At 44.5% G+C, this 25,673-nt stretch overlaps 1 protein-coding gene across 1 annotated transcript; it reads right to left on the bottom strand.

Annotated features, from left to right (window-relative positions):
• Positions 1-13,170: 13,170 nt before the first annotated feature.
• Positions 13,171-15,791, bottom strand: LOC124988871 (ubiquitin thioesterase ZRANB1-like). The gene is given in 4 exon segments (XM_047558678.1): positions 13,171-13,602; positions 13,605-14,737; positions 14,860-15,176; positions 15,178-15,791. Coding segments are annotated over 4 exon segments (2,124 nt in total). The 5' UTR covers positions 15,676-15,791; the 3' UTR covers positions 13,171-13,426.
• Between the last annotated feature and the right edge of the window lie 9,882 nt (positions 15,792-25,673).

Raw genomic sequence — 25,673 nt, 5'->3', positions numbered from 1 at the left:
GCAGTTGTTAGCTAGGCTGCCGTCCAAGATGGTTTTTAGTAAATTCTGTGCCCCTGGAGCCTGAAACCTTCAGGAAAACTCTGAAAGCAAAAGCAAAAGTGGAAAGACTGCGTGGCTTGGGAAGTGGGAGGGGAAATTGGCCAAACATTAAACCTCTCCCAGTGCATTCCTGATAACAATGGGCCCTAAAGTAAAGGGGCAGATATGGAACGGCAGGCCCTAAATCTTGGACTTCCCCATGTCAATTAGTCCTGAATGACCAAGGGCAAGATTTGAGTATTCATCTATCCAGGTCTGGTTTTCACCTGTACAACTAGTCCCTGATGGTCAAAACTGCAGGGTCAAAACTGCATGTGCAAGGTTTCCAGTGATTACATCATCCTCATTGTGCCCTATAAAACCAGAATCCTCTCTAACTGAGGACCATTTTCCTATCCAGACAGTGGACCCTAATGGCACCAGAGTCCACGGAAAAATAAAGGCTTCTGTGAATCCATGGAGGTCTGTTTCCCGTCCTTTACCAAAAGTACCTTGTCTTTTAGAAAAAGTTTGAGCTGTCAGGCAGGAAATGCCCTCTGCTGTTCCCTTGAGGCTTCCAGAAAGAATCCCTTTTTGTTCCTTCTCCTTCTCCTTCTCCTTCTCCTTCTCCTTCTCCTTCTCCTCCTCCTCCTCCTCCTCCTTCTCCTCCTCCTCCTCCTCCTCCTCCTCCTCCTCCTCCTTCTTCTTCTTCTCTTTTTCTTTTGAGGTACTGAGGATTAAACCCAGGGCGCTCTACCACTCAGCTACATCTCCTGATCCTTTAAAATGTTTTTGAGACAGGCTGTTGCTAAATCATCCAGGCCCGCCTGGAACTTGAGATCCTCCTGCAGCAACCTCCCAGAAGCTGGGATCACAGGCAGGTGTTGCAGTACCTGGTTATGATTACCCTCAAAAAGTTGCCTTTGCTCACTTTCATTGTTATCTCGAGGTCCAATCATTTCAACATCCATTCAACACCAGGTAAGTACCATTTAAATAACTTCAAGGGGCTGGGGATGTAGCTCAGTTGGTAGAGTGCTTGCCTTGCAAGCAGGAGGCCCTAGGTTCAATCCCCAGCACTGCAAAAAAACAAAAACAAAACCCTTCAAATACTCACTTCAGGCCCGCATGGGTATTACATATGGAAAATGACACCCCCCTCCCCAACAGTCAGACCTAGGAAAAGGGGTTAACAGAGAAAGCCATACACTGAGATCATTGATCCTTTCCCAGTACATTCTTTCCTAGTGATAAAACAAACCTCCTTCTTTGTTCAATGACCCATTTTCCACCAGGAGAATTGTTCTGGCCCCCCACCTGATCCTGCTTGTGACTTTGTTCCTGAATAAAGGAACAAAGGATCTGTGAAGTTTGTGTCAGGCCTGGTCTTTTTGTGCTAACAGTGGGGAAGAAAGAAATGATCACCTGAGGAGACTCCATCTTCTTGATGAGTGACTCCTGCCACCTCTTACACCACCATTCAGAGGTTCAGACACAGGAACTGCACACAGGGCCCCACCTGGGACTCAGGCCTGTGGCATCAGAGAAAGGGGCACTAATTACTAAATTAGGAAAGCCCTGTTGAGTCATCAGCTTGTCTAAGTGAAGGGCACTTGCATAGTCTCTTCATTCACCTCTTTCATTCCACCAAAGAGCATTAAATGACAGAAGAAGTGGAAATCGATGCAGGAAAATCTTAAAAAAAGAAAAAAATGAATGCAACACTCATCAGTCATGAAAGTACCATCTACTACTCACACTGTTTAGTCAACTGTGGAGCTGATTCCATCCCCATCTGGTTTGAGTTTCACAGCCAGGAACCTCCTCCTGACCCACTTGCTCTCCTTGACTGTCTCCCTTCTGTTATGGTTATTATTTTAATTAGAATATCATGATTCTGTATATAAGTGGGATTCCTTGTGGCCCATTCATACATGGTCACAGCTTGCTTTGGTAGATTTTGTTCCCTATGTCCTTCCATCCCCTGTCCCTCTCAATCCCCTTCCTTTTTTTCTAATTTTTTGAATCCATAAGATATTTTTTTCCTCCCACAATATTAAAATATTGCTCCTTTCAGAGGATGCTCTTCATTTTTCTTACTGTCAAAATATTTCCTATCTCTTTATATCAGTAATCCTTATCTCAAAGGAATATGCTTGCCTTCTGTATGAGTTCAGCTTGTAGAACTTTCTTTCCAAGCTCTGTTTGAACTGTACTTTTCTTGTATTTTGTAAGAATTCTTTCTTGCAATTGTGTTGGTCTCCACTCTTGGTCTACAAGATGCTCTTTCTGTTTATATAACATATAGTGTCCCTGTCATTAGTATTCCACTGTGAGTCAAAGTGCAGTGCAAGCCATGCCTATTTTTTCATAGATCCTGGGTGAATCATCTGTTCAGTAGCCCTTGGTGGGATGGATTGGGCTGTGAGAGTCAAAGGAGTGAAGATGTGGCCTGTGGTGAGTGACTCTGGAAAGATAATGGTTAAGTAAAAGTATCTGTTGGAATATATTGAGTTGAAGAAAAGTGTTTACAAACTATTTTTACCTTTTTGATGTTGTTACTAGTAAGTTTTATATTTGTGACAGGCACTAGATTTCTCTTAGAATTCTCATCTACAGCTTCTGTGTATTTTGTTTCTATTGTATGTTTCTGCTGGTTCTCATTCTTACTGTCATATTTGCTGATTATCATGGTCTATGTGCCCACACATATGCTGTTTTAAAGTTTCCATTGAAAGAATGTGAAGTTTGGGATATTTCCTTCCTCCAGAATTACTTTCGTTGTCTTGTGTCACACTTGGTAGCCATAAGTTCAGAATTTCTTACTTACATTTCAGAGTTAAGATATTTTGGGCCATGCAGAGGCCTTAAAGCTGGACTGGAGTCTATCTGAAGACAGGTTATCCTCCAGTTCATCCTTACTCTGATCCTGAAGGATCACTACCCAAAGGGAGAGAATTTTTCAGGGTCTGTGGGGAGCCATCCATATGTAGCTGAATCAGACGTGGTTGAGCCGTGGGACACAGGGGCCTGACTCCCAGGAACTTGCAGCCATGAGGAACTGTTCCTGATCACTGGGAGGGAGGAGTGACCCTGTGTGGGAGGGGTTCACTGTCCGGTTATATGCTAGTTTCCCTGAACAAATGGCTTGCTAAACCCACCGCATCCTGTCCAGAAGAAGCCCCTCCATGTCCGGGTCCCTTTACCTGTGTGACTATAAAATAAAGGAGAGTTGGGCTACTCCGTGTGGTTAGAGGCCAGATCTGGTATTTCCTGATCTGACAAGCCCTCTCCCATTTGAAAGGAGTATTGGCTCTTGTGTGTTTATTGATTAGACAATTTTATGGGTAATTAGTTGATTTATAGCTGGTACACTGTTCTCTGGCTGTTAACCCTTCCCTTATCCACAGAGGATGCGGCTGAAACCCCTGCAAGGGTCCCTGCTTTTGGCAGGCCCTGAATTTCAGTATTTGCTTGTTTTGCCCCAGGAAGCTATCCAAACCTGCTTGAGTCATCAAGAGAGGGGCCCCTTTTGTGATCAAAAGACTACTGACATCATTGTCATATCCCTCCATCACAACCAGGAAGCCATCAAGTAAGGCTAGGGAACCACCATAATCACAACATTATTGCTGGCTGTGGAATCACACTGTGCCTGTAAGCATCTGTACCCTGAGAGTGGAGACCACAGGCCCTGCTTTCAATCCTTCAAGTCAGTGACCACAGCCCAGGACCACTGTTAATGGTACAGCAAAGAAACCACATGTCTTCATAACCAGTATGACAGCAGTAACACCAGATACCTGGCCTCTGCTCCAGTTCTGCCTCAATTGATTGACAGAATCTAGAGTAACTGCAGGAGTTAGGTTGCAAAGGATTCTGGGAAACGTAGTGTTTAGCTTTTAAGGTTTCTGTGGTACAGAAGATACAGTCGAAGGAGGAAAGATTGGATGTCATGCTCTGGTTTTCTTCTTCTACCCTATAGTTGAAGTGTCATTTTGTTATTGTTTGAAAATCTGCAAAAATAATATTATAACTTGCCTATTGATTTACCATATATATATATGTATATAACCTGTGTTTGTATGTGATGTGGGTACCCATGTTTCCTCAGTGTCTCTCCCAGGTATTTTATTTCCCCAACTCTAAAATAGGTGTAATGACAGTCTTCCTTGAAGTACTGTTGTGAGACTCAATTAAAATAATGCCTAAAATAGTCGAAGTGTAGTTCCTGACTCATGATACCACAAAGTAAATTGCAGCTCTTTTTGTTATGATTATGCAGAATATCTTGGTGGTAAAAGCGACTCATATCATCTTGACAACTCAGTTAATTTTCTTTGGGTCTTTTTATTTTTTCTAGTAAAGGACAACTTATCTCATTAATCTGGGAAATATAAAGTAAAACCACAAGGAGAAAGCATTGAGAACCACTAGGCTGGCAAATATGCAACAATTGGACACTATTAGTCTTGCAAAGAAATGAAAGAACACAGGCTTATAATACAGAAGCAAATGCCACTAAATAAAATCTATCTTGGAAAATAATTTAGATTTTTTCAATAAAGATGGAATGCCTGTATCTTGCACCTTTAGTTACACTCCTAGTTACCTGTGTTAGAGAAATTTCTATAGAGAAAAATGTTCTGTATTTTTAAAGTGAGTATCATATGCAGTATATGGTTATTCATCTTATTTTTCTTTTATGTTTGATAAACATTATATTCATTTGCTACATACTTAAATTTCACAATGAAATAAAACACATGCCCAAGAGTTTAAAGAAATTCTTACCTTCATATGTAAATCATATAATATAAAAAATATTGTTTGATTCAGAATTGAGACAATTTCCAGTTGACCTGGGGGCAGTGGTACAGCGCTGGCCTAGTATGTAGAAGTACTGTAGTTTGAATCTGGAATGTCCCCCAAAAGCCCATGGGTTAGGGACTTGGCCCTAAATTGGCACTGTTAGGACTTGGTGGGATCTTTAAGACAGGGGTGTGGGGAAGGGGCAGATGACACAGGTGTGCTGTTGGGAGCTCTGTACTTCCCACCATGATATGCTGCCTTGCCCCACAGGCCCAAAAACTATGAACCTCCAAACCTGAGAGCCTTAAAAGTGGATTCACTCAGCTATTTTGTCACGTGATAGAAAGATGGAGACCTGACTCATATAGCAATGACACAGGTTTGATCCCCAGCACAAAATCCAAAAACAAACAAGAAAAAACTGACCTATTTTACACAACCAGACAGTTAAGATCATGTAGATTAGCTTGTCTTGCTTCTCTCACTGAACAAGTCTGAGCAAAGGGTTAAAGGCAAGAAAGTAACTGGTACTAGTTATTCTTCATTTTCAAGAATCCCTATCTATGAAATCATAGTAAAATGCTTTTCCTAAAATTATTTTTAGGTACTTGTGGGAATTCGTAAATCTTTCATTACTGTTTTTCCTAGTTTTTTGCCTATTAGCCAACATTGTGGTTTAAAGATTATGAAATTTTGCTCTGTTCCTCACACATTTTATACTTTCAAAATGACTAACGCTAACAAGTAAGAAATTAAATATTTACATTTAAATTATCTATTGTTAGTACAATGCAAAAAACTTTTATGTACAAAAATCACAAAATAGTAATCTGAAAATCTTGATCTTTGCATTTCAGTTGGCCTTAGTACTTAATAAATAGCATTACATACTTTAACTCATTATCCTTTAGTATTTGCAAATATCATTAATATGTCATATCTTTAAATAGTTTATCAATGTCATTTCTAATGAAAAAAGATATTTAAAATATTCTGAAAAAAACTACAGTGCAAATAACAAAGCTGTGAAATGAGTATATAGTCAGTCCTCCATATCTGTGGGTTCAGCATCCTCAGATTCAATCAACTGCAGACAAGAAGAATGGGAGGGGTTTCCCAGGAAGTTCTTAAAATTCCAACTTTAGTTTGCCTCACACCGAGCAGTGGGCTGACTCCATGGGAATGAAGTGACATGTGGGTCTCCTGCCATTTCAGAGATCCTTGATTTCTCCAGCACCTTGAGTCTTGTTCATGTACTATGCAGTTAGACCCTTAATGGTTTGATCTGCACTGAACACATACAGATTGTTTTTTTTTCTTAACTAAGTGGCACAATCTCAAACCAATTAAACACAGAATCAGAAATAAATCAAAAGCCCGGTTCAGTGGCACCTGCCTGTAATCCCAGTGACTGAGAAGCCTGTATCTGGAGGATCCTGAGTTCAAAACCAGCCTCAGGAACTTAAGCAAGGCCCTCAGCAACATGGAGAGATGCTGTCCAAAATAAAAATTTTTAAAAAGGACTGGTGATATGGTTCCATGACTTTGCATCCTAGGTTTCACACCCTGGTACCAAAAAATCAGTTTATAAAAAAGGATCTTCATGTGTTCACTTAATATTTTCTTAAATATAATCAAAGGGGTATACAATCAACAGTGTGCCTGTGACCATGTGTAATCCTGTTATTTGAGATAGAGGAATCATAAACTTCAGCTGGGTTCAGTAATCTTTTGATATATGGATTACAAAAAAAAAAAAAAAAAAAAAAAAAAAGCCCCAATTTTCATTTCATCTTTGCATCTACAACCCTTTCCAATGTAGGTTTGCAACCCCTTCCCTCAAAAATTACAATCTCTATCTCCAGTCCATGAATGAGAGCTGGCCTCATGACCACCTTTGCCAGGAGACAGGGGTAGAAGTGACACTTCCCCAGTGTGAGCTTAGCCTCAGGAGCCCTCGAGGGCCTCTGCTCACTTCCTGAATGTCTTCCTCCATCAGAGAGCAAGTCTGGGTTGGCCTCTTCATATAGTATCTTGCACCTTCAAAAGTAAATGCTCCCTCCAGTCAGTCGCAAATCTGTGCGAATGAGTGAAGAGAGCTGCCTCAGCCTCCCAGAGTGCCCAGCAGGCCCCTCTGAGCTGCCTGCCCTGCTGCACTTGGGGCTCTTTGGGTCTTGATCTCTTGGTCTTTCAGATGAGGAAGTGTCCTCAATAATCTATAAGGCAAATGCCTGAGCTGACACACTCCAAGTCATTTCGGGGACAAAGTGAGGACAGGAAGAAGTGATTTACTAACATTTCACGGGGAGTAGCAGAAGCCTTGGACCACTGACATGATGTCACGACTGAAAGATTCCACACCTGACCTCATGTGATTGGTTGCAGCCCAAATGAAGACTCACTAAAAATATTTTATGAAATTATGCATAGACCGTGCATAGAAGGTACATAAATTTTGTGTTTAGACTTGGGTCCTAGCCCCAAGCTCTCATTTTTGTTTAAGAAATCTAAACAAATTCCAAATCTGAAATGCTTCTGGCAACCGTCTTTAAGATAAACAATATTCATCTGTATTCTCATTTTTATTATCATTTTTTGCAGAATCCTCTAATTTTAATTTATCCATAGATGTTGCCTGAGAGAAGCATGTAAACCTTCCACATCGAAATATTTGAGATAGAGGCCAATGACTTTGGTTGCTGAACTCAAGATGAACACCAAAAGACACTTCAATCAAAGAAGAGGCTTAGGGAAGAAGAGTTCACTAATCAGATTTTTTAGGGGGTGAGAAAAAGTCTGAGTGCAGAGGCTGCAAGTGAAGGTAGCAGGACATTTGTCTTCCATGCAAAACAGGAGAAAAAAGGTTGTTTAATGCAATCTTCAGCTACCTGGATGTGCCCGCCTTGGGAGAGCAACTGTATAGTTTTGTTACCCTCAGGTGGATGGTTGTTATAAAGCTTAAAGGGTCACAATAATAAAACAAAAACACATAACACATAAAAATCCTTACTTTTGCTGTGGTTTCTTGTGTAACCGGAAGCACGCCCAGCAGTCTAGTGTTGGATAAATGGGGAAATACCCATGTTTCCAGCCTGTGAAGAGTCTAGGCTTTCACAGTAGTTAGTGGAGAGTAGTTAGTGATTTAAGCTTTGGCAGTACACAGAGAGTGACTGAAGTCCACAGTAGCTGGTATTATATATTATATTATGTTATTCAATTGAACCAGTTTTGATTTTCCATGATAAGTGACTTCCAGAAAAAGAACCCATGAACATGGAATTCTATATTGGTTCTTAAATTCTCTCTTAATATTTGTTCATATGGTGAGGGTTTATATTCTGTAATATACTTTTCCCCCCAGTTAACATGTTCTATTTTTTTTTTTTTGCAGTGCTAGGGATTGAACCCAGGGCCTTGTGCTTGCAAGGCAAGCACTCTACCAACTGAGCTATATCCCCAGCCCAACATGTTCTAAGGGAACAAATAAAGTGTTTGTGCAGGTGACCTTTTATAATATAATAAACTGCCTGAGGGTTAAAATATAGTGGAAATCTATGCAAATAAAGCCTCTCATAGATAACAGCAGTTTTCATTAACTGCTGCTCTGCATCTTAATGTCAGTACTGCAGGTTTAGAAAATTAGAGATCCTGGGCTTGGGATGGGGAGTTCAGTGGTAGTGTGCCACAGTGCTTGGTAAGTCTTGGGTTTGATTCTCAGCACCAGTGGGGGTGGGTAGGTGGTGGGGGAGAAAAGAAAATAAAATTAGAAATTCTTATTAGCTGTAACTTTTCTGACATGGGCATAAAGAGAAATGGACATTCCAACTTGGGTGTAGGAGCCTAGCTACTTCTCTATCTGAGAAAGATCAGAGAGTGAGAAAGGAACATGGACTCTGATCACTCCCTTCACACTGGCCACCTCCTGTAGGGGGGCTAGAGCATGTGTGAGGGACTTGTGGTGGGAGGATGGGTGGTCTGGTTTGTGGGGGCAGAAGTAGAAACAGAGCAGGGCAAATGAGATGGAGGAGCAGGGGCCCGAGTGGGCTCTGCCACAGAAGATTGATATGGCAATTGTTTGGTAGCCGGATCAGAGTCAGAGAAGTAGGAGGGATTAGGAGGGGGAGAAGAAGCAGGGGGAAGTGAAGCTTTCATTGCCAAAAGGAGATATTTGGGTTTTCAGGAAAAGCAAGGATCAGGTTTAGTGCACAAGAAAGAGAAAGCTTGAAGGTAAGGAATCTCTTTCCATTTGCCCACTTGCTCACAGAAGTTATATAAGTCCCATAGAACATTGGGATCCAGGGTATTCATAATTGGCCACTTGTATTGATAATCTAAAGGATATTGTGGTCAAATATCATTACACAAATGAATGAGTTTTAGTGGCTCCAGGTCTGGGGTCAGGTGAAGGGATTTAAGATTGTCTAGTAGGCACCCAGGGATGAATCTGTCAGAATGGAGGACCAGATCCCATGGTGGAGACTGATAAGCAGCTGAGTCAGTGTCCAAGGTGTCCCAAGGTGCCAGACCTGTTGCCTGGAAACGAGGAGGCAGCACAATGATGGGGTCATCACTCTCGTCAGTGTGTGCCGGGCAGAAATCAAGGGGGTTGAGGACCTGGCGCCAGAAATTTTTAGAGGGAAACTAAAGAGGAGTCTCAACCTAGAGAGGGACTCTCCACCATAAAGATCAGGGACCCACCTGTCAGATAATGTCAACTAAGGGGGCCAGCCGTAACTATAAAGGTCATGGCTGGGGGAACCCCTACTCCTCAACATCCTCGAGGGTGCTGGACGATCAACCACCGCATCTCAGGTCAGCAGAGAAGTGTCTAAGTCAACCTAAGGGTACAACTCACCAATCTGACGGCCAGTGGTGGATGTGGGTGTCAGATGGGATTCCACCCACCTAAGTGGTGGTAGAAGAGCCCATTCAAGTCACAGCACCAATGAAAGCACCCAGAGAACCACTCCAGATGCGGGAACTCACAAAAGAGATTTTATTTAGCAGAGGAGCAGTGTCTGCCCAGAAGCGGGAGAAGGGGAGAAGGGGAGAGGGGGAGAGGGAGAGGGGGAGAGGGAGAAGGAGAGAGGGGGATAGGGAGGGAGGGGGAGATGAGAGGGGGAGAAGGGGAGAGGGAGAGAGGGAGAGGAGGAGAGGGGGAGAGGGAGGGAGGGGGAGAGAGGGCACAAATGATGGGGGAGCTATTGTGGAAGTTTGTGGACTAATAACAACCTGACCAATGACTGACGAGGAAGTTTGTGGGATAACAATCTAGGAAGGTAGGGAGTTACCTGGATTGATCGTTCACAGTCAGTAACAATCTAGGTTGTAAAATGGTGTGGCTGGGGCAGAATCAGGGGAGGAGTGGCTGCAGCCTTGTTAACCCATTGTCCCTTCAGCTGGGAAGTGACGAATGGGAGCCAGGGTGGGGGATGTGAGGGTGAGGCTGCTGGGCGCTGCTTGCCCGGGCATAGTTCCAATGACACTTTTCAGACTTTTCACTTACCAAGTGAGGTCACTTTCCCGTGGTTGCTTCATCCGAGGTTCTAGCCTCTGCTCTTTTCTTTTCCATCGAAATGGTTTTATGAAAAACCCATTTTCTGCAAGTCATTTTTGTAATCACAAAAGGATGGGAAGCAGACCTCCACGGAATCAGAGAAGCCTTTATTTATTCCTTCTTGGACTCGAGCGCCGTCAGGGCACATTTTCCAGATGCGAAAACTGGCCCTCAGTTACAGAGGGGATTTTGGCCTTAGAGGGCACAATGATGATGATGTGATCTGTGGAAGCCCTGCACGTGCAGTTTTGACCATCAGGGGCTAGATGTCCAGGCTAAACCATATCCCGAGGGATGAGTACTCAAATCCTGCGCATTAGGACTAATTTGCCAAGGGGGAAGGTCAAGGTTTAGGGCCCAGCATCCCACATTTGCCCCTTTCCTTTAGGGCCCAATATTATCAGTCAAGAATGCACTAGGAAAGGATTAATGTTTGGCCAATTTCCCCTCCCTCCTCTAGAGTCACACTGTCCCTCCATTTATCTTGGGGATCTGTCTTGTTGGAATATTATTTTCCATAACACTTCATTTTGTCCACAATGAAGTTTTGTTCCTTTTTTTCTTCTAAAATGTGTGTTTAAAAAAGCACAGCAGTTTTGAGTCCAGTTAATGTCCTTTCAGGCACCTGTTGGTGTTCTTGGTGGGAGGTGGGTGAGGAGCTGGTAGGTGCCTGCTTTGGAGCCTGGAATCTGGACCAGCAGAGCTGGGTAGGGGAGTGGGCCCCACCTGCTTAGTCACATCCTGCACAGGCCTCCTTCATTGTTACCAAAGTCAGGGACTCCTTCAGCTTCCCGGCTGGGACCCTGTTCTTCTCTAACCTGACAATAAGGTTGGTTGTCAGGCAATACAGAATCACGGGAGTTGATGACTAATATATCTGGAGGCAAATACCTGGTTATCCCTGAACACAAGACGTAACCAGTGTGCTCCTCTCCCTTCACACACATTAGCAGTGCTGCGTGGGGGTGTGTGTGGTTGAAAAGTCTTGCACTCTGCCAGTCAGGCCTCCAGGCACAGGAATAGCTGAGCAGAGCCCTTCCTCTCCCTCCCTCCTTCAGTTGTCCTTGTCCTGCCCGTTTCCCCAGCACCAGGGGTCAGTCACCCTCCTTCACCAGCTGGACACTGTAGAAGGTGAGAGCTAAAAGGCCAGCATGTTTCTGGGGAGCCTGGAAGCAGCAGGTGCTGAGGGACCAGCTCTGTGAACTCAGGATGGGCTCATGGTGAGGGACAGAATGATGGTCCCCAACAGGACATCTTACATGTGCTGAGACACTTACAAATCCAGTCCTTCATGCCCCAGCCACATGAATTCCAATGAAGACCTCGTGTAGGAGATGCCCTTGGAAGGCTGGGGCCATGCAGGTGGTCCGGGTGGCAGGGATGAGGGGTAGAAGATGAATTCATGCACCCAGCCTAAAACCAGGTTGCTGTAGGTGAGGCAGCAGTGGGAGGGCACTGTCACCATCCTGGAAGGGGGCCATCAAGTCAGTCCTCCCCTGTCCAAACTCCCAGATTCTGGTGACATGCTGAGGTCCATCCTTCCCCATGGAGACTTTCCCTCCCAGGTCCTGAGTGAGGCCTTATCTCCAGGGTTCAAATTCTCTCTCTCTCTCTCTCTCTCTCTTTTTCTCTCTCTCTCTCCCCCCCACACACACCCTCACACACACACACACACACACACAGAGACACAAGAGTTCATTAAAATTTATTCAATTACTACAAAATTGCATAAAATAAATATTTCAAAATGTCCTCCCCCACACTCTCCTTTATAGCCCAGAAGTAACTACTGTATCATTTCCAGTTGAGCCGGGAGTAAAGCTGCACCAGCTGACCTGGGAATAATAGCATGGGTGGCATTGGTCTGTCCTCCATGGCTGCCCTCTAACTCCTCTGGCAGAGCAACCTTCCCCTCCCCACAATTTCTCTTCTGCAGTCCAGGTCCTGGGTGAGGCCTTATCTCCAGGGTTCGAATTCTCTCTCTCTCTCTTTCTCTCTCCCCTCCCACCGCCCTCACACACATTGGCGACAGGGGCCTGTATATGTAGTAACACTGTAAAGGTCAAGAGAGAGCTCCATAAATTTGGAAGCACTGTGCATGATTGATGTGATATTTAATTGTAATTTTCATGCTATAGGGTAACCCCAGTATTATAAAGTTTATGGACACCTTCAGGGGACTTTGAAACCACAGGTCTGAAGTGCTTCTCAGAACCAACCCTGACTCATGCCATCGGATGTGAATCCTTCATGCTGCTTCTAATGCAGCTAAGGAAGCTGAGGGTACGTGCCACTGACTACCTTGCCAGTGGAGGAGTGCCCAGCCCCCAGTGGCACCTCTGATCACAGTCCTCAGCTCAGAGCACTTCCTCCTCAGTCCAGGTCACTCAAAGGCATGCACCTCCCTATCTCCACAACTGCATGCAGTAGTAAGTGAGATGGGGCCCAGTTTCCCCCCTAACTTTGTTTTCTTTTCTTTTTTTTTTTTTAATTAATCATAAAATAAGCTTATTTTATGTTTTGCTGTGGACAATTTGTACAAAGTTTCCAGATCTCAGACTTAATGTAAAATGGATCTTTAAGGTGAAAGTAGAATGTCAGGTTCTAATGAGAATATCAAAGGAATAAGAGTGGTCTGCCATGTGCTTTTTGTAAGTGCCCATGCTGGAAAAAATTTTCTCAATAATATGAAGATGCTGGTACAACTTTTCCTATTACACAATTTCTTACACAACCACATGCATTACATTTATAGATAGATTTACAATTGGAAAGAAAAAAGTTCTGTCTTAATAAAATTAGGTTTTTTTTTTTTTTTTTTTTTTTTTTTTTTTTTTACAAACTAGTTCAACCAGTTCTCTGTCTCCTCATGCAGCAGATGCATCATTATCTCCACTGGGTATGGATCAGAAAAATACTTGTGAGTCGATCCTGCCAGATTTGGTTCACTCCATGCTATACATTCTGCTTGGAGCACCAAGCTAACTTGGGGGTCATCACAGATTCTGATGTCTTGGTCTTCTGCTCTGTAATGTTTTTTCATTCATCTTCATCATCTTCATCTTCCTCTCCATCAGATAGGGATGTACAAGGCCGGATCTGCCGATAGCGGTCAAGCCATTTTTCTACCATCTGTGTGACCAGGGGGTGATTCTGCCGAGGAGAGCTTTTCTGCATAGCAACCAGAACTCCCCCTTCAGTCACACAGCAGTCCGCCACTCCCTGAGCAGTTTCTCCTGCTGTTCCTCATTACCTAGCTCCTGTGCAGAAAGAAAATGCACATGGAGTAGCTTCCTTTCACTGTCAACCAGAGGCAAAAATGTGATGGTGACATCATCATCGGTGTTCAAGTTAGCACCAGCACCTCGGTTGCCATAGCCATCGTTTTCCATGGCAACCAAAGCAGAGAAGTGGCCCCTTGTATACCCCAGAGCAATCGGACTTTTCCAACAAAAACTCTGTTCCCACAACAAAGGCAGATAAACTCCTTGAAACCGAGTATATCCTAAAGTTTCTCCCCGGAAACTCTTATAATACTTTACTCCATGCACTATAATTGGTCATCTAAGAATATGTGCAAGGACAAAAATGTGGGTCTGTTCCAAACTTGCTCCAGGCTGACTAGCAAGAGAGAGGATAAATGCCCAGTCTTCTTGCCACTGTTCTTCTCTTAAGGAAAAATGCAAACCAAAGCTCTGAGAATACCAGGATTCCCAATCTTTCCAGCATGTGTAAAACCAGTGTGAACAGTCATGCAGGCTGTCATGCAGGGCCTTCCAAAGCACCGAGTCCTTGTCATAAATGCCCCAGGTAGCTTGTAGTACTGAGTCAAGTAAGCAGTCTCCTGCAGTTCGGTTCCAAAGTGTATACAGTCGACTATCCAAACGTGTAACCAACTCCAAGGACCAGTTTATAATTGGGAATTCTTCTTCCAATTCTTTTTGAACATCTCTGTCAAGCACCTCATCAAATAATTTTTCTTGGACTGTTGGGGGTAGGTCTTCAATATCTGCTGGCAGTGTAAATGTTACAAGGTCAGTTAGAAAATAGCAAGCAAAATCCCCCTTTCTCTGATGAAGAGAGGCCCCTACTTCCCTCCGGATTTGTTCTGTCAGTTCAGGACACACCATTGCTGGAATACACTTTGCTGCTTGTTGAGACACCTCTGTAAGCAATATTGCTAGCATATCCTGCCTCTGAAAACGTATGGCTAAATGTACCAGGGTATAGCCAACATCAAAGGCAGAAGGACGATTCAGCAAGCGAACTTCATCTGCAGTAAGCTGGCGTGCTATGTCTCCTCCTGACGACTTGTATGCTTCTATGGCAGCTAAATCCCCTTCTACAACTCCTGAGCCCACATGGGCCAGCTCAACACTACCCTGGAGTTCTATGGTAGCTGTGACATCACAGCATGGTTTATGCTGTGGGGTCAGGGTGGACCTGGAGTCAGCAGGCACAATTTCAGGAACCCCACACAAGCATTGAGGAATAGCCAGTCAGTCTTTTTCATCCGGTTTTTAATTTGCTTTAGTTTTTTGAAGTCCACTTCAAGTTCCTCCTTGCTGCCAACAGCACCAGCCAATTCAGTCCATTGAAAATCCATTTTGACTTCTGAGTCTCGTTTTGTAGTAGGAGGTGATCTTCTTTGGCTATTACCACTACTGCAGCTTCCCCTCCACCGTGCTCTATCTTGTTCATTTATTATTGAGGAAGCCTCTTCAGTCTCTGCCAACTCTATTGCTTCAATATTATTAGGTCTGGGATGATCACAAACAACACATTTTTTTAGCCTTGGTCCAGTTTTCATATGTGCAAATAGAACAAGTCCAATGCTGGGTCCTTGTGTTCAATTTATTTCTATCATTGTACTCCTCACAAGGATCAACAGAAAAAGCAACTGGTCTTGAGCCAGATCCTGAGGATTGAGGAGATTCTGTGGGACTCCTGGTCCTACGCTGGGATAAGCACTGGGTACATCTGATTGCTCTTGACCAGTTCAAGTATGTGCACATGTGGTATGTCCATTTATTTGCATTTTCCATGCTGTATGAAGACTTGACCCTTGGTCTTGCGCTAGAGTCTGGACATATCAAAGGACTACTTCCTCCTTCGGTGCTGGAAGGATCCCAATCTCTACCGACATCACTTGAACCATTTTTAAACGGATCTTCTGTAATAATTGTTCCACTAGGTCTTTGGGCACGACACATAGTGCATTTGATTGCAGATGGCCAGTTTTCATACGCACAATATTCACAAGCCCACTTAATTCCACGTTCTGACATTCTGCACTTCTTGAAGTGAGTTATGTCAAGCAGGAAGCTGGCGGCGGCGGCGGCTCCTCCTCCAGCTCCCACTCCTCCTCCCCGTCCGACGCTAGGCGCCCGGCTGCGACGGCGACTCCCGCACTGCCCGCGGCGACGAGGCGAGCTCCGCCCCTCTCCACCTCCCTCGGCGCCGCCCCCCGCCCCGCTGCTGCCGCCTCAGCCCTCCCGCCTCAGTCAGGACGTGGTCTCTGCGGGCCCGCGCGCGGCTCCCGGCTGCCGGAGGCTAGGGGAGAGGGGCGGAGAGGAGGCGCGGAGGCGGAGAGGGGGACGGCCTCGGGCGCTGCCGACTCCTAATCCCTAACTCTGTTTTCTAAGGTGTTCAATTTCCAGTCCCTCCTCCTCTCTGCTCTGGACCTGAAACAAATGGGTGCAATGCCCTAGGAGGCTGTTCACTGTATGTACCTGAGTGGTGAAGGTGGTGAAGGTGCTGGTGGATGGTAATGGACTCCCGAGGGACATCTGGGCACATGGCAGAGATCTTTTGTAAAAGCACAGCAGTGGTTCCTGCATCTAAATGTTAAGTAGTTAAGGTTGTCTGCTCTGGCTTGGATCTTAAGTGTCCCTCAAAAGGTCATGTGTTGAAGGCCTGGTGCCCAAAGCATCGGAGTTCAGAAGTAGGGCCTTTGGGTGGTGATTGACTCATGAGGACTCTGACCTCTTTAATGGATTAATCCATTTGTGAATTGTTTTAGTCAACTTTCTCGCTGCTGTGACAAAAAGGCCCAACCAGAACAAGTGTAGAGGAGGCAAAGTTTATTTGAGGGCTCACGGTTTCAGAGCTCTTAGTCCACAGAAGGCCGGCTCCATTCCTCAAGGCTTGAGTTGAGGCTGAACTCATGGAAGAAGTGGCAGAGGGAAGTGGCCACATGATAATCAGGAAGCAGAGAGAGACTCAACTCACCAGATACAAATATATACCCCAAGGCCACGCCCCAGCCTCCACCTCCTCCAGTGAGCACTCAGTTAGTCCCATGGGGGTATTAATTCACTGATTGGGTTAAGCCTCTCACAGCGGAATCATTACCCTCTCTGAACTTTTTTGCATTGTCTCACATGTGAGCATTTGGGGGACACCTCACGTGCAAACCGTAACTTTCTGCCCCTGACCCCCAAGAGCTCACAGTTATCTAACAATGCAAAACACATGTAGTCCATTCCCAGAGTTCCCATAATCTCAACAGCTCTGAGACTCCTCTGTTGCAGGAGCAGACTGGTTGAGAAGCAGCAAGTAGCACTTGGAAGGGGGGATAAGGCCAAACTTTATTCTAGGCCAGCGGGCCCAGAGGAAAACAAACCCCAATTTTGAGTCCTGATCTATTTTCCTGCAATATTTGTAGGTTATTTGATAACATCTTAGACCCATTGTATCACTGGGGTTTTTCCTCCTTTTAAAAAAGTTCCTGTACAGAGCCAGGGAGATAGCTCACTGGTGGAGTGCTTGCCTTGCATGCAGAATGTCCTGGGTTCAATCCCTGCAGAATTACAAAAAAAAAAAAAAAAAAAAAAAGTTCCTAATCTAGGTGGCTGAAGACCTAGGTGGCAGGGTCTCTAACATAAAGCATGCTCACAGAACAAATAAGAAGAAATGGCCCTTTTCGCAGGCATCTGTTACATTCCAAGAGCAAGTAGTCTGACTCCTAGGGCAGTTATTTACAACACAAAAGCTAGGGACTCATGGTTAACTAGGCTTCCTGGAGAAAGGCTGAGAGAAGGAAGGGGAATTGACCCCTTCACTAGGCATTGGTTTCTTGCGATAATGATTTTGTAATTTCATTTCACATCCAGATCTGCTTTTGCCATCACAGCTCAGAGTTAAAGTCCAAAGTCTTCTCTGAAGTTCAAGGCAATCTTGCATACTGAGGTCCTATACATTTAAAAGCAATTGACAAATATTTACTACTGAACAGTACTGAGTAAACATTACAATTGATAAAAATAGGGGAACAGAAAGACGGGATGGGACCAAAGTTATATTGCTGAAAACTCGTTTTTTGTCTCTGATGCCAACTCAGTAACAAGGACACGGATTTCAGTAAAAGGAAAAAGAAAGTTTATTGCCTTGCTAGCAAAGAAAAAACACAGGGGACTCCTGACCTGAAGGTTGTGATTCTGCCCATCAATAGAAAAAGGGAGCTTTTAAAGAGGTGATTCAGACAAAATTAGACTACGGGGGAGAGATCAGGGAAAAGATGAACAGGGAGAAGAAACTTAGGGATAAGAAGATCAAGGAGAAGGTCATGGAAAATGTTGTGAAAAAGAAAAAAACCAGCCTGGCATGGTGACACACACCTGTAGTCCCAGGGGCTCAAGAGGCTGAGGTAAGAGGATCATGAGTTCAAAGCCAGCCGCAGCAAAAGCGAAGCACTGAACAACTCATTGAGACTCTGCCTCAAAATAAAATAAAAAATTGGGCAGTGGATGTGGCTCAGTGTTTTGAGTGCCCTTGAGTTCAATCCCCGATACCAAAAACCAAAAACCAAAAAACAAAAAAAGGGAAAGATAAAACCATGTAAGTTTGAGAGCAAAAAGGGATGTAGTCAAAGCATCAAGTGGCCACTGTTACAGCGAGACTGAAATCCAGCTGGTCAAACAGGTCCGTTAGTTCTGTGTCTGGCACCTGGGGCACATGGTATGATGTCCCCTCTAAAGAGCTGGTGTAGCTCTACCCCTATGGCCTTGTTGGTTGCAGCCCAAGTGGCCTTTCTGTTGGCTTTCTCAGCTCAATTCTTGCTGCTTTTCTAGGAAGATGACACCTGTTACTGGCATTTCTCAATCTCAAGGGTCTCCACTGCAGCTTGGGCTTCCTCCTCACATCTCCACATCCTGACTCCTCAGGGGGTGCCCGCAGGGACTTCTACCCTGCTGCACCTTGCCTGGCTTCCCAGAACTTCCTCGGAAGTCTTGGTGGAAACCTCTAGGACCCCTGACCTCCAGCATCCTGCATTCCTGCAGAACCAGCACCTCATGGTTGATGCCAAGGTCTGCTACCATCTTGAGCAGTAGCTGAGCTTCCAGGGACCCTGGGGCAGCAGCTTCGGAGTGCCTGGCTGACTGAGCACGTTGAAAATCTTCCTAACCACCTGGTGCAAGGATCCCCACTGGTCTCTTCTCAAGGGAATTTTCACTTTCACTCCTTTGAGCCTGAGATGGGTGTGTCTTGCCAGCTCCTGAGATGCCTTCAAGTCAGCTTTCTCATTGTCTCTGGACCAAGTCTTCAGCATTTCTTTAGTGTGGTAATGTGTCTAACAAGGGCAACTTCTTTAGTCCTGAGTTTTAAAATCTTTCTGCTCTGCTTTCTGCTCCCAAATATTACAATAAATTTGGATAAAAGCCACCAGCCATATTTATGCCACTGCCTGAATGCTCTGCTGCCAGACATTTCTTCTGCCAGATTAAGAACTCCATCGCTTTAAAATTCAGCCTCACAGAAAGTCTCAGGACATGGGCCTAATGCAGACCACTTCTCAGCGAGAACATAATAGGAGTGGTCCCTAATCCAACTAAACAATGGTCCACTTTATGCTCTGAATAGAGCCCTTGCTGCTCAGCCACTGCAACTTGTTTTTAAAATGGACATGATTCCTTCTCTTCCTCTCTCCCTGCTACTTCCTAATCTCTCTCTCTCTCTCCCTAATCTCAGGGGAAACAGGATTACCTTTCTTTCCCATCCTAGGCAGTTACCTCTCCGTGAGTACACACCCACCTTAGGAAGGAAGCAACCCAGACTCTGGGGATGGTACCAGAAGATCTCAGAAATGACTATCTCCCAAATTAAAAAGTGTATTACAACTCCAACAGAGAACATGGGGGATGTAGTCTTACACTTCACAGAAGAAAATATACAGGTGACCAGATGAAAAAGTGCTCATCATCCCTAGTACTTAGAGACATGCAAATTAAAACCACCCTAAGATTTCATCTAACTCTAATTAGAATGGCTATTATCAAGAACACAAGCAATAATAAGTGTTGGTGTGGATATGGGGGAAAAGGCACACTCGTACATTGCTGGTGGAGTTGCAAATTGGTGAAGCCACCCTCGAAAGCAGTAAGGAGATTCCTCAGAAAACTTGGAATGGACACCATTTGACCCAGCTATCCTGCTCCTCAGTTTATACCCAAAGGTCTTTAAATCAGCATACTACAATGATGCAGGCACATCAATGGTCATAGCTGCTCAATTCACAATAGTTAGATTGTGGAACCAATTGAGATGCCCTTCAGTTGATGAATGGATAAAGAAACGGTGGTATATGTACACAATGGAATATTACTCAGTCATAAAGAAGAATAAAATTATGGCATTTGCTGGTAAATGGATGAGTTTGGAAAATATCATGCTAAGTGGAATAGGCCAAGTCCAAAAAATCAAAGGCTGAATGTTCTCTCTGATAAGTGGATGACAATATATAATGAGGGGGGTTTGGTGTGGGGGAAGAGAAGAGCGAAGGAACTTTGGATGGTGTAGAGGAAAATGAGGTGAAAGTGGGTGTGTAGAATGAAACAGACAGTATTACCCTATGTATGTGTGTGATTACATGAATGGTGTGAATCTACATTGTGTACAACCATAGAAATGAAAAGTTGTACCCCATTTGTGAACTATGAAATAAAAATGTAGTCTGTGAAAAGAAAAAAATTTAATAAAAACACATAAATAAAGAGAAGCTCCCTGGTTCTGCTGATGGGCAGAATCACAGCCTCTGGAACTGGAGTCCCTTGTGTTTCTCCTTTGCTAGCAAAGCAATAAACCATCTTTTTCCTTTTTCTGAAAACCATGTCCTCCTTATTGGATTGGCATTGGGGACAAGGACTGAGAGTGACAACAAATTTGGCACCCCAGAAGGGACCCGAGAGCAGCCCCCATGCCGACTTTCTTGGACAGGCCTGGCTCTCCAAGGAACCCCACCCTCCATTCTGAGGATGCTAGGACGCTGGCAGACTTGCTGAGAACCAAGGGCAGGAGAGTTGGGGGATGGAGAGCTTGCCTTGGGTCAGACCAGAGGAGCTCTTCCTGTGAGTAAAGGGAGGGTCTGAGGCACCATCCCAGCACCTGCCGAGGATCCTGTTCTTTGGGGAACTCCTGCTTCTCTCCCTGAGCCTGAATGGCACAGGTGGCACCATCCTGGTCCACTTTAAGAAAAAGGAGACTGAACTCAGTGATGTTGCGACACCCTGACCTTTTGGTAAGTCCCCTGGTGTGCACAATGAGACCCTTTATTCCACACATCGGGTTCCTCTTCATGAGAACATCTCATCCCTCATTATGGGACATGTGTGCCCCAACTGGTGTAGGGGTCATGGTTAAGCAGGGCTCAGGAACCTAGGGGCTTACTCCTTTCTCATCTGTCCTAGGTTCTCATCTGGATGTTGGCCTTGGGATTGGGAATTTCCTTTGTTTATCTATTTTGATTGTATCGGTTTCTGCCTCTTTTAAGACATGGTCAGTACAGCATTGATACACAGGGAGCCTCTAGGGAAAGGTCTTGGCTGCTCAATGTAATGGTTCCCATTTGTCAGTCATGGTTTGGGGGCTCCTCGATGGTTGTCTCTCTGTTTCTTTTTGTATAATCTTGCAGTTGGAGTTGATCTGTCAGAAAAAAACACTTGAGTTGAAGAAAGGGCCACTTATGGGTATAAGCCTGTCTAAGATGGTGTTTTACTGTAATGATCTGGCTATTGATTAGCTTTCTGGATTATTATACATCTTCCAGTTGGAGTTGGTCTGTCAAAGTTAAAGTAAGTGGAGAAATTCGTATGTGCAGGACTGTCTGTTTTAATGGTTCCCGTGTTTCAGCCCTGGTTTCTGTGATTCTCTCTTTGTGTTTTTTTGTATTTGTTACTGGTTCTTAAGGCATGGTCCATGCTGCATTGATCTTACTAGTAGACTCTTGAGCCGAGAGATCTTGTCTGAATGGGCCACCAATAGATATAAGCCTGTATAAGAGAAAGATGATTTACTGTAACAGAACCTGACCTGTGAATGGTTTTTCTGGATTATTATACAATTCTGAAACTGAAGTTAGTCTGTCAGGGGTAAAGTATGTGAAAGAGATTCTGTATGTCCAGGTACTTATGCACTTGCCTGGTAAGGGGTCTAAACCATCAGGAACTAAGCTGAAGGTGCTGAAGGCCCTGCCACTGGTATGCAAGGATATCAGGGCACCAGAAGAAAGGGTGAAAATAGATTTCAATCTGCTAAACCCAGGACTGGCACTCCCAGTCTGCTTCTCAGCCTGACCCCAGGCAGTCACAGATCACCTCTCACTGTGGATCTAGGACACCAGCAGTAAACTGGGGTGGGGGTAGTGTTCCAGAAAAGCTGCCTAGGTTGCAGAAAAATGGTCAAAGAGAACCTGGCCTCTGCCCTGCCTTCTAGCTGCTTTTGTTCCTAGGGGGTAAAGGCTGCTGGCCACGAAGCATGTGGTAGTAGGTCTCAGCACAGTCAGTTTATGACCAAGGGACAGGAAATTGTCCCCTTTAAGATCTGACAGAACACCCAATATGCCCATGTGATATTCATCACTGGGGCAAAGAAATTCTTGCTATAATAGTATTCCATCAAGCTAAATGCCTGGGGAGACTGGCAGAATAAATAACTGTACCCAGAAAAGAAAAAGACAGAAAGTAAGGCCAACCTGTGTTCTGCGGGCAGCCTCTGCAAAAGGATCTTCAAGGAAGCCTAAAGAAAAGGGTGGGGAGGGCCTCCTCCATCATGTATGAATATGCCTGGTATAAGATAAAGGCCCAAAGGAGCCTCTGGGTGCAATTGACAGTGGGGAACTCACATAAAGGGGATGGCATTGTGATAATGATAACAGAGGCAGGTCAGGCTCAAAAATATCCTGTGCTCCAACTTGATGAATGCAACCTGGGAGAAAAAAGATTAAGCACAGTTTGTGTATACACTCCATTTTCCAATCCTCTCCTGGGATGAGATTAGTTGTGTTAATTAAATGTGCAGATAACATTCATCAGGATTATTTCAGAATATGAATTTAAGAAAGGCTTCAAACTTAGAAAATATAAAAGAAACTTACAGGTATGGAAATATATTTTGGTATGGAAAATTGGAAGGTAAAAGAAATGTTTCTAGGTGAGAAAATATTTTGTCTGGTAATGTTATCTTCTTGTTGAAAATTACAAGATGAAAGAGGACAAAACTAAGGATGTGAAGTGTGAATGTCTGAGTAAGTTGCTGAAGGTTTGTGGAAGGGAAATCTCAAAAATTTTGTGTTTGTGATTAAATTGACTGTAAGTTACATATCAACAAAATTTTCTTGTATTTATCAGGTTTTATTACTTGGGGAAACTAAGTCTTAAAGGAATTAGGGTTTGTACCTCTTTACGTCACAAATGATTACTTTGTTACTGGTTAAACGAACAACGGTTACCTAAACCTAACAATATATTTGATACCCTAAATATATGTGACTAGGTATAAGTATGCATCTGAGAACTGTATCTGACTAAGCCTTGTCTTAGTGTTATGGAAAAGTTTGTAAAATGAAAGTTTATTGAAGTTTCCTGGCAAGATAATTATTAAGTTCTCTCTTTTATACATTGTATTTGACATAGAAGGACTTCACTGACATTTGAAGACCTATCTTACATATGTTTGCTTTGACTAAGTCAATTTTTGATCACTAACCCTATCGCGTTCCCTCTGCCCGCAGAGGGAGACACGACAAACGTCTGAAGCTTTGGGGGTTTATTGCGTACAGTCTTCCTTTCTTTCCTTCTTATCTATCCCTTTCTCTCGCTCTCTTTCCCTCTCCTGCACTTCACCCTTCTCCCATTCGGCTCTCGCCTGCTCCGGCGGCTTTGTTTCTCCCGCTGGGCTCTCGCCCTCGCTCGCACTCTTCTTCCTCCCTTCTACCCCCCTTTCTCAGCTTCTTCCCTCAGCTTCTGCTCCTACTCCCAGCTTCTTCCGCTACTCCCAGCTTCCCGCGCACTCTCAGCTTCCCCTTCCTCCCAGCTTCCGTGCACTCCCAGCTTCCCGCGCATTCCCAGCTTCTTCTTCTGCCTTACTCCCAGTTTCTCCTCTACTCCCCCGCCCATCAAGCTTATATACACCTCAACCAATCAGGGGAGAGCACACGAGGTAAACGCGCGGACAGCTGCAGGTATAGAATAGGTACACGAGGGGGGCATGCTCTAATCACATCGTTAACTAGCCAATCATTGGAACTCGCTGGTTGTTTACTGCATAGCTGGCCGCTTTTGGCTCAGCGTCAGGCGCCATCTTGACCGTGCTCAAGGCTGGGGGTCCCGGAAACCCCGACATAACCCTGTTTCCTAAATGTATAAGAGATGTAAGGCTGTCTTTGATTGTTGTTAATCCATGTAGAACTTTGATTATTGTTACCACACACTTTCAATTCTAAATTGAACAAAAAAAAAATTAAACTTAGTTAAGTGTAGAGCTTTGCCAAGTTGGTGTTCTCTAAACTAAAATTATGTGTAGGAAAATCTTGGATTTGTACCAAAATAACAAATGTGGTTGGTTTTTATTCACGTCATTTGATGTTTGATAGCTAAATCAAGTAACCTGTTGTCAATAAGTTATATTTACAATTCTGGGTTACTCTCCACTCTGGAATTGGAATTTAAATGCATTTTTGGAAGATAATAAGGAGAGTTTGGTCTGTTCAAAGGTGACATTGTAAAACATGGAAGCATTTTGCCACGTTTTCCACAAAAAGAAAGCTAAAAGCTTCCATAGCCTGTGTTTGATTTGTGTTTTAGTTGTAAAGTTGTGTTTGATATTTGTCAAGAATTCTGCCTTACGTGTGATGAGACTGCCTCCCACCTAACTCCATGTTAGAATGGCTCCCAAATGGGCAGGACTTGAGCTCATTTAGAGTTGTGATGGTGGAGTTGTCTGAAGTTTGATGGTAGCTCCAGTCAGACGGGTGCCGAACTGGCTGACTGGGTGAGTTGAGAGCAAGAGGCCCTCATGCCTTCTTCCAACCTTCCCACCAGATGAAGACTGCCCAGTCTGTCTCCATGCACTTCAGGAATGGTGGAGCTGGGTAGCCTGGCTCTCTCCATCCTCTCCAATCTGTGCTTGCCCTTGGCATAATGTCCCCAGTGTCTGACTTTTCACAGGATCACCTGACCAAGACTCAAGTCCACTCAAATTCAGTCACTATCTGAAGGATCTTCAGATAGGTCACATTGCAGTCCCAGGATCTCAATGCCATTCCAACTTGCAGAGAGACCACCCTAGATGCACTCACACAAAGGATTGACTGTACAAAGAAGCAGCAAGATGTCGGCCAACAGCACTCCCAGCAGGAGAATCTCAGGTGCAGCCAAACCTGCAGGTACCTTGACACTGGACCTCCAGGCTCTGGCCAGTGTCCCCAGAGTTTTTGCACCCTGAGTTGTTGGTGGTGGCAAAACTGCAGGAACCCTGGACCCCCAGGCCCTGGCCAGTGTCCCAAGATGGAGATGGCTGCCAGCACCCTGGCAATGGACCTCCACTGGTTGGTGGTGGCAGTGGCACCCTGAGAATCCCCACTGCTTCTTATCATGTCACCACCTCTGTGCAAAATAGCTTACAAGACAACCCCTGGCATCCTTGAAGAGCTCTGTGGTCACTCTAATCCTGAGACCAGACCTCAAAGAGGGAACTGCACTCACTGAATTGGGAACCAAAACTCAATGGGAGTAATTTGATGGCACTCAACCTGCAGAGCAAAGGAGGCCATGGTAATGGGAAGGAGAGTCAGAGCAGCAAATGAGCAGTCTGACTCCTGCAGCCCTAGGACGTAGGTTCATGGTGATTCTGGAAGAGAAATACATGGAAGGGTTACTAAATCCTCTCTTGATCTGAATGAGCATCGTAGTTTAAGTCCAAGGGAGAAGGTCCAACTGGAACAAGAAAAACAGTTATATATCCTCCATCACTTCCAAGACTTAAGCCAGATTACACACCCAGATCCTTTGAG

Source organism: Sciurus carolinensis, chromosome 7 (assembly GCF_902686445.1).
Source record: "Sciurus carolinensis chromosome 7, mSciCar1.2, whole genome shotgun sequence".
NCBI lineage: Eukaryota > Metazoa > Chordata > Mammalia > Rodentia > Sciuridae > Sciurus > Sciurus carolinensis.
This window is presented reverse-complemented; position numbering and strand designations above follow the sequence as displayed.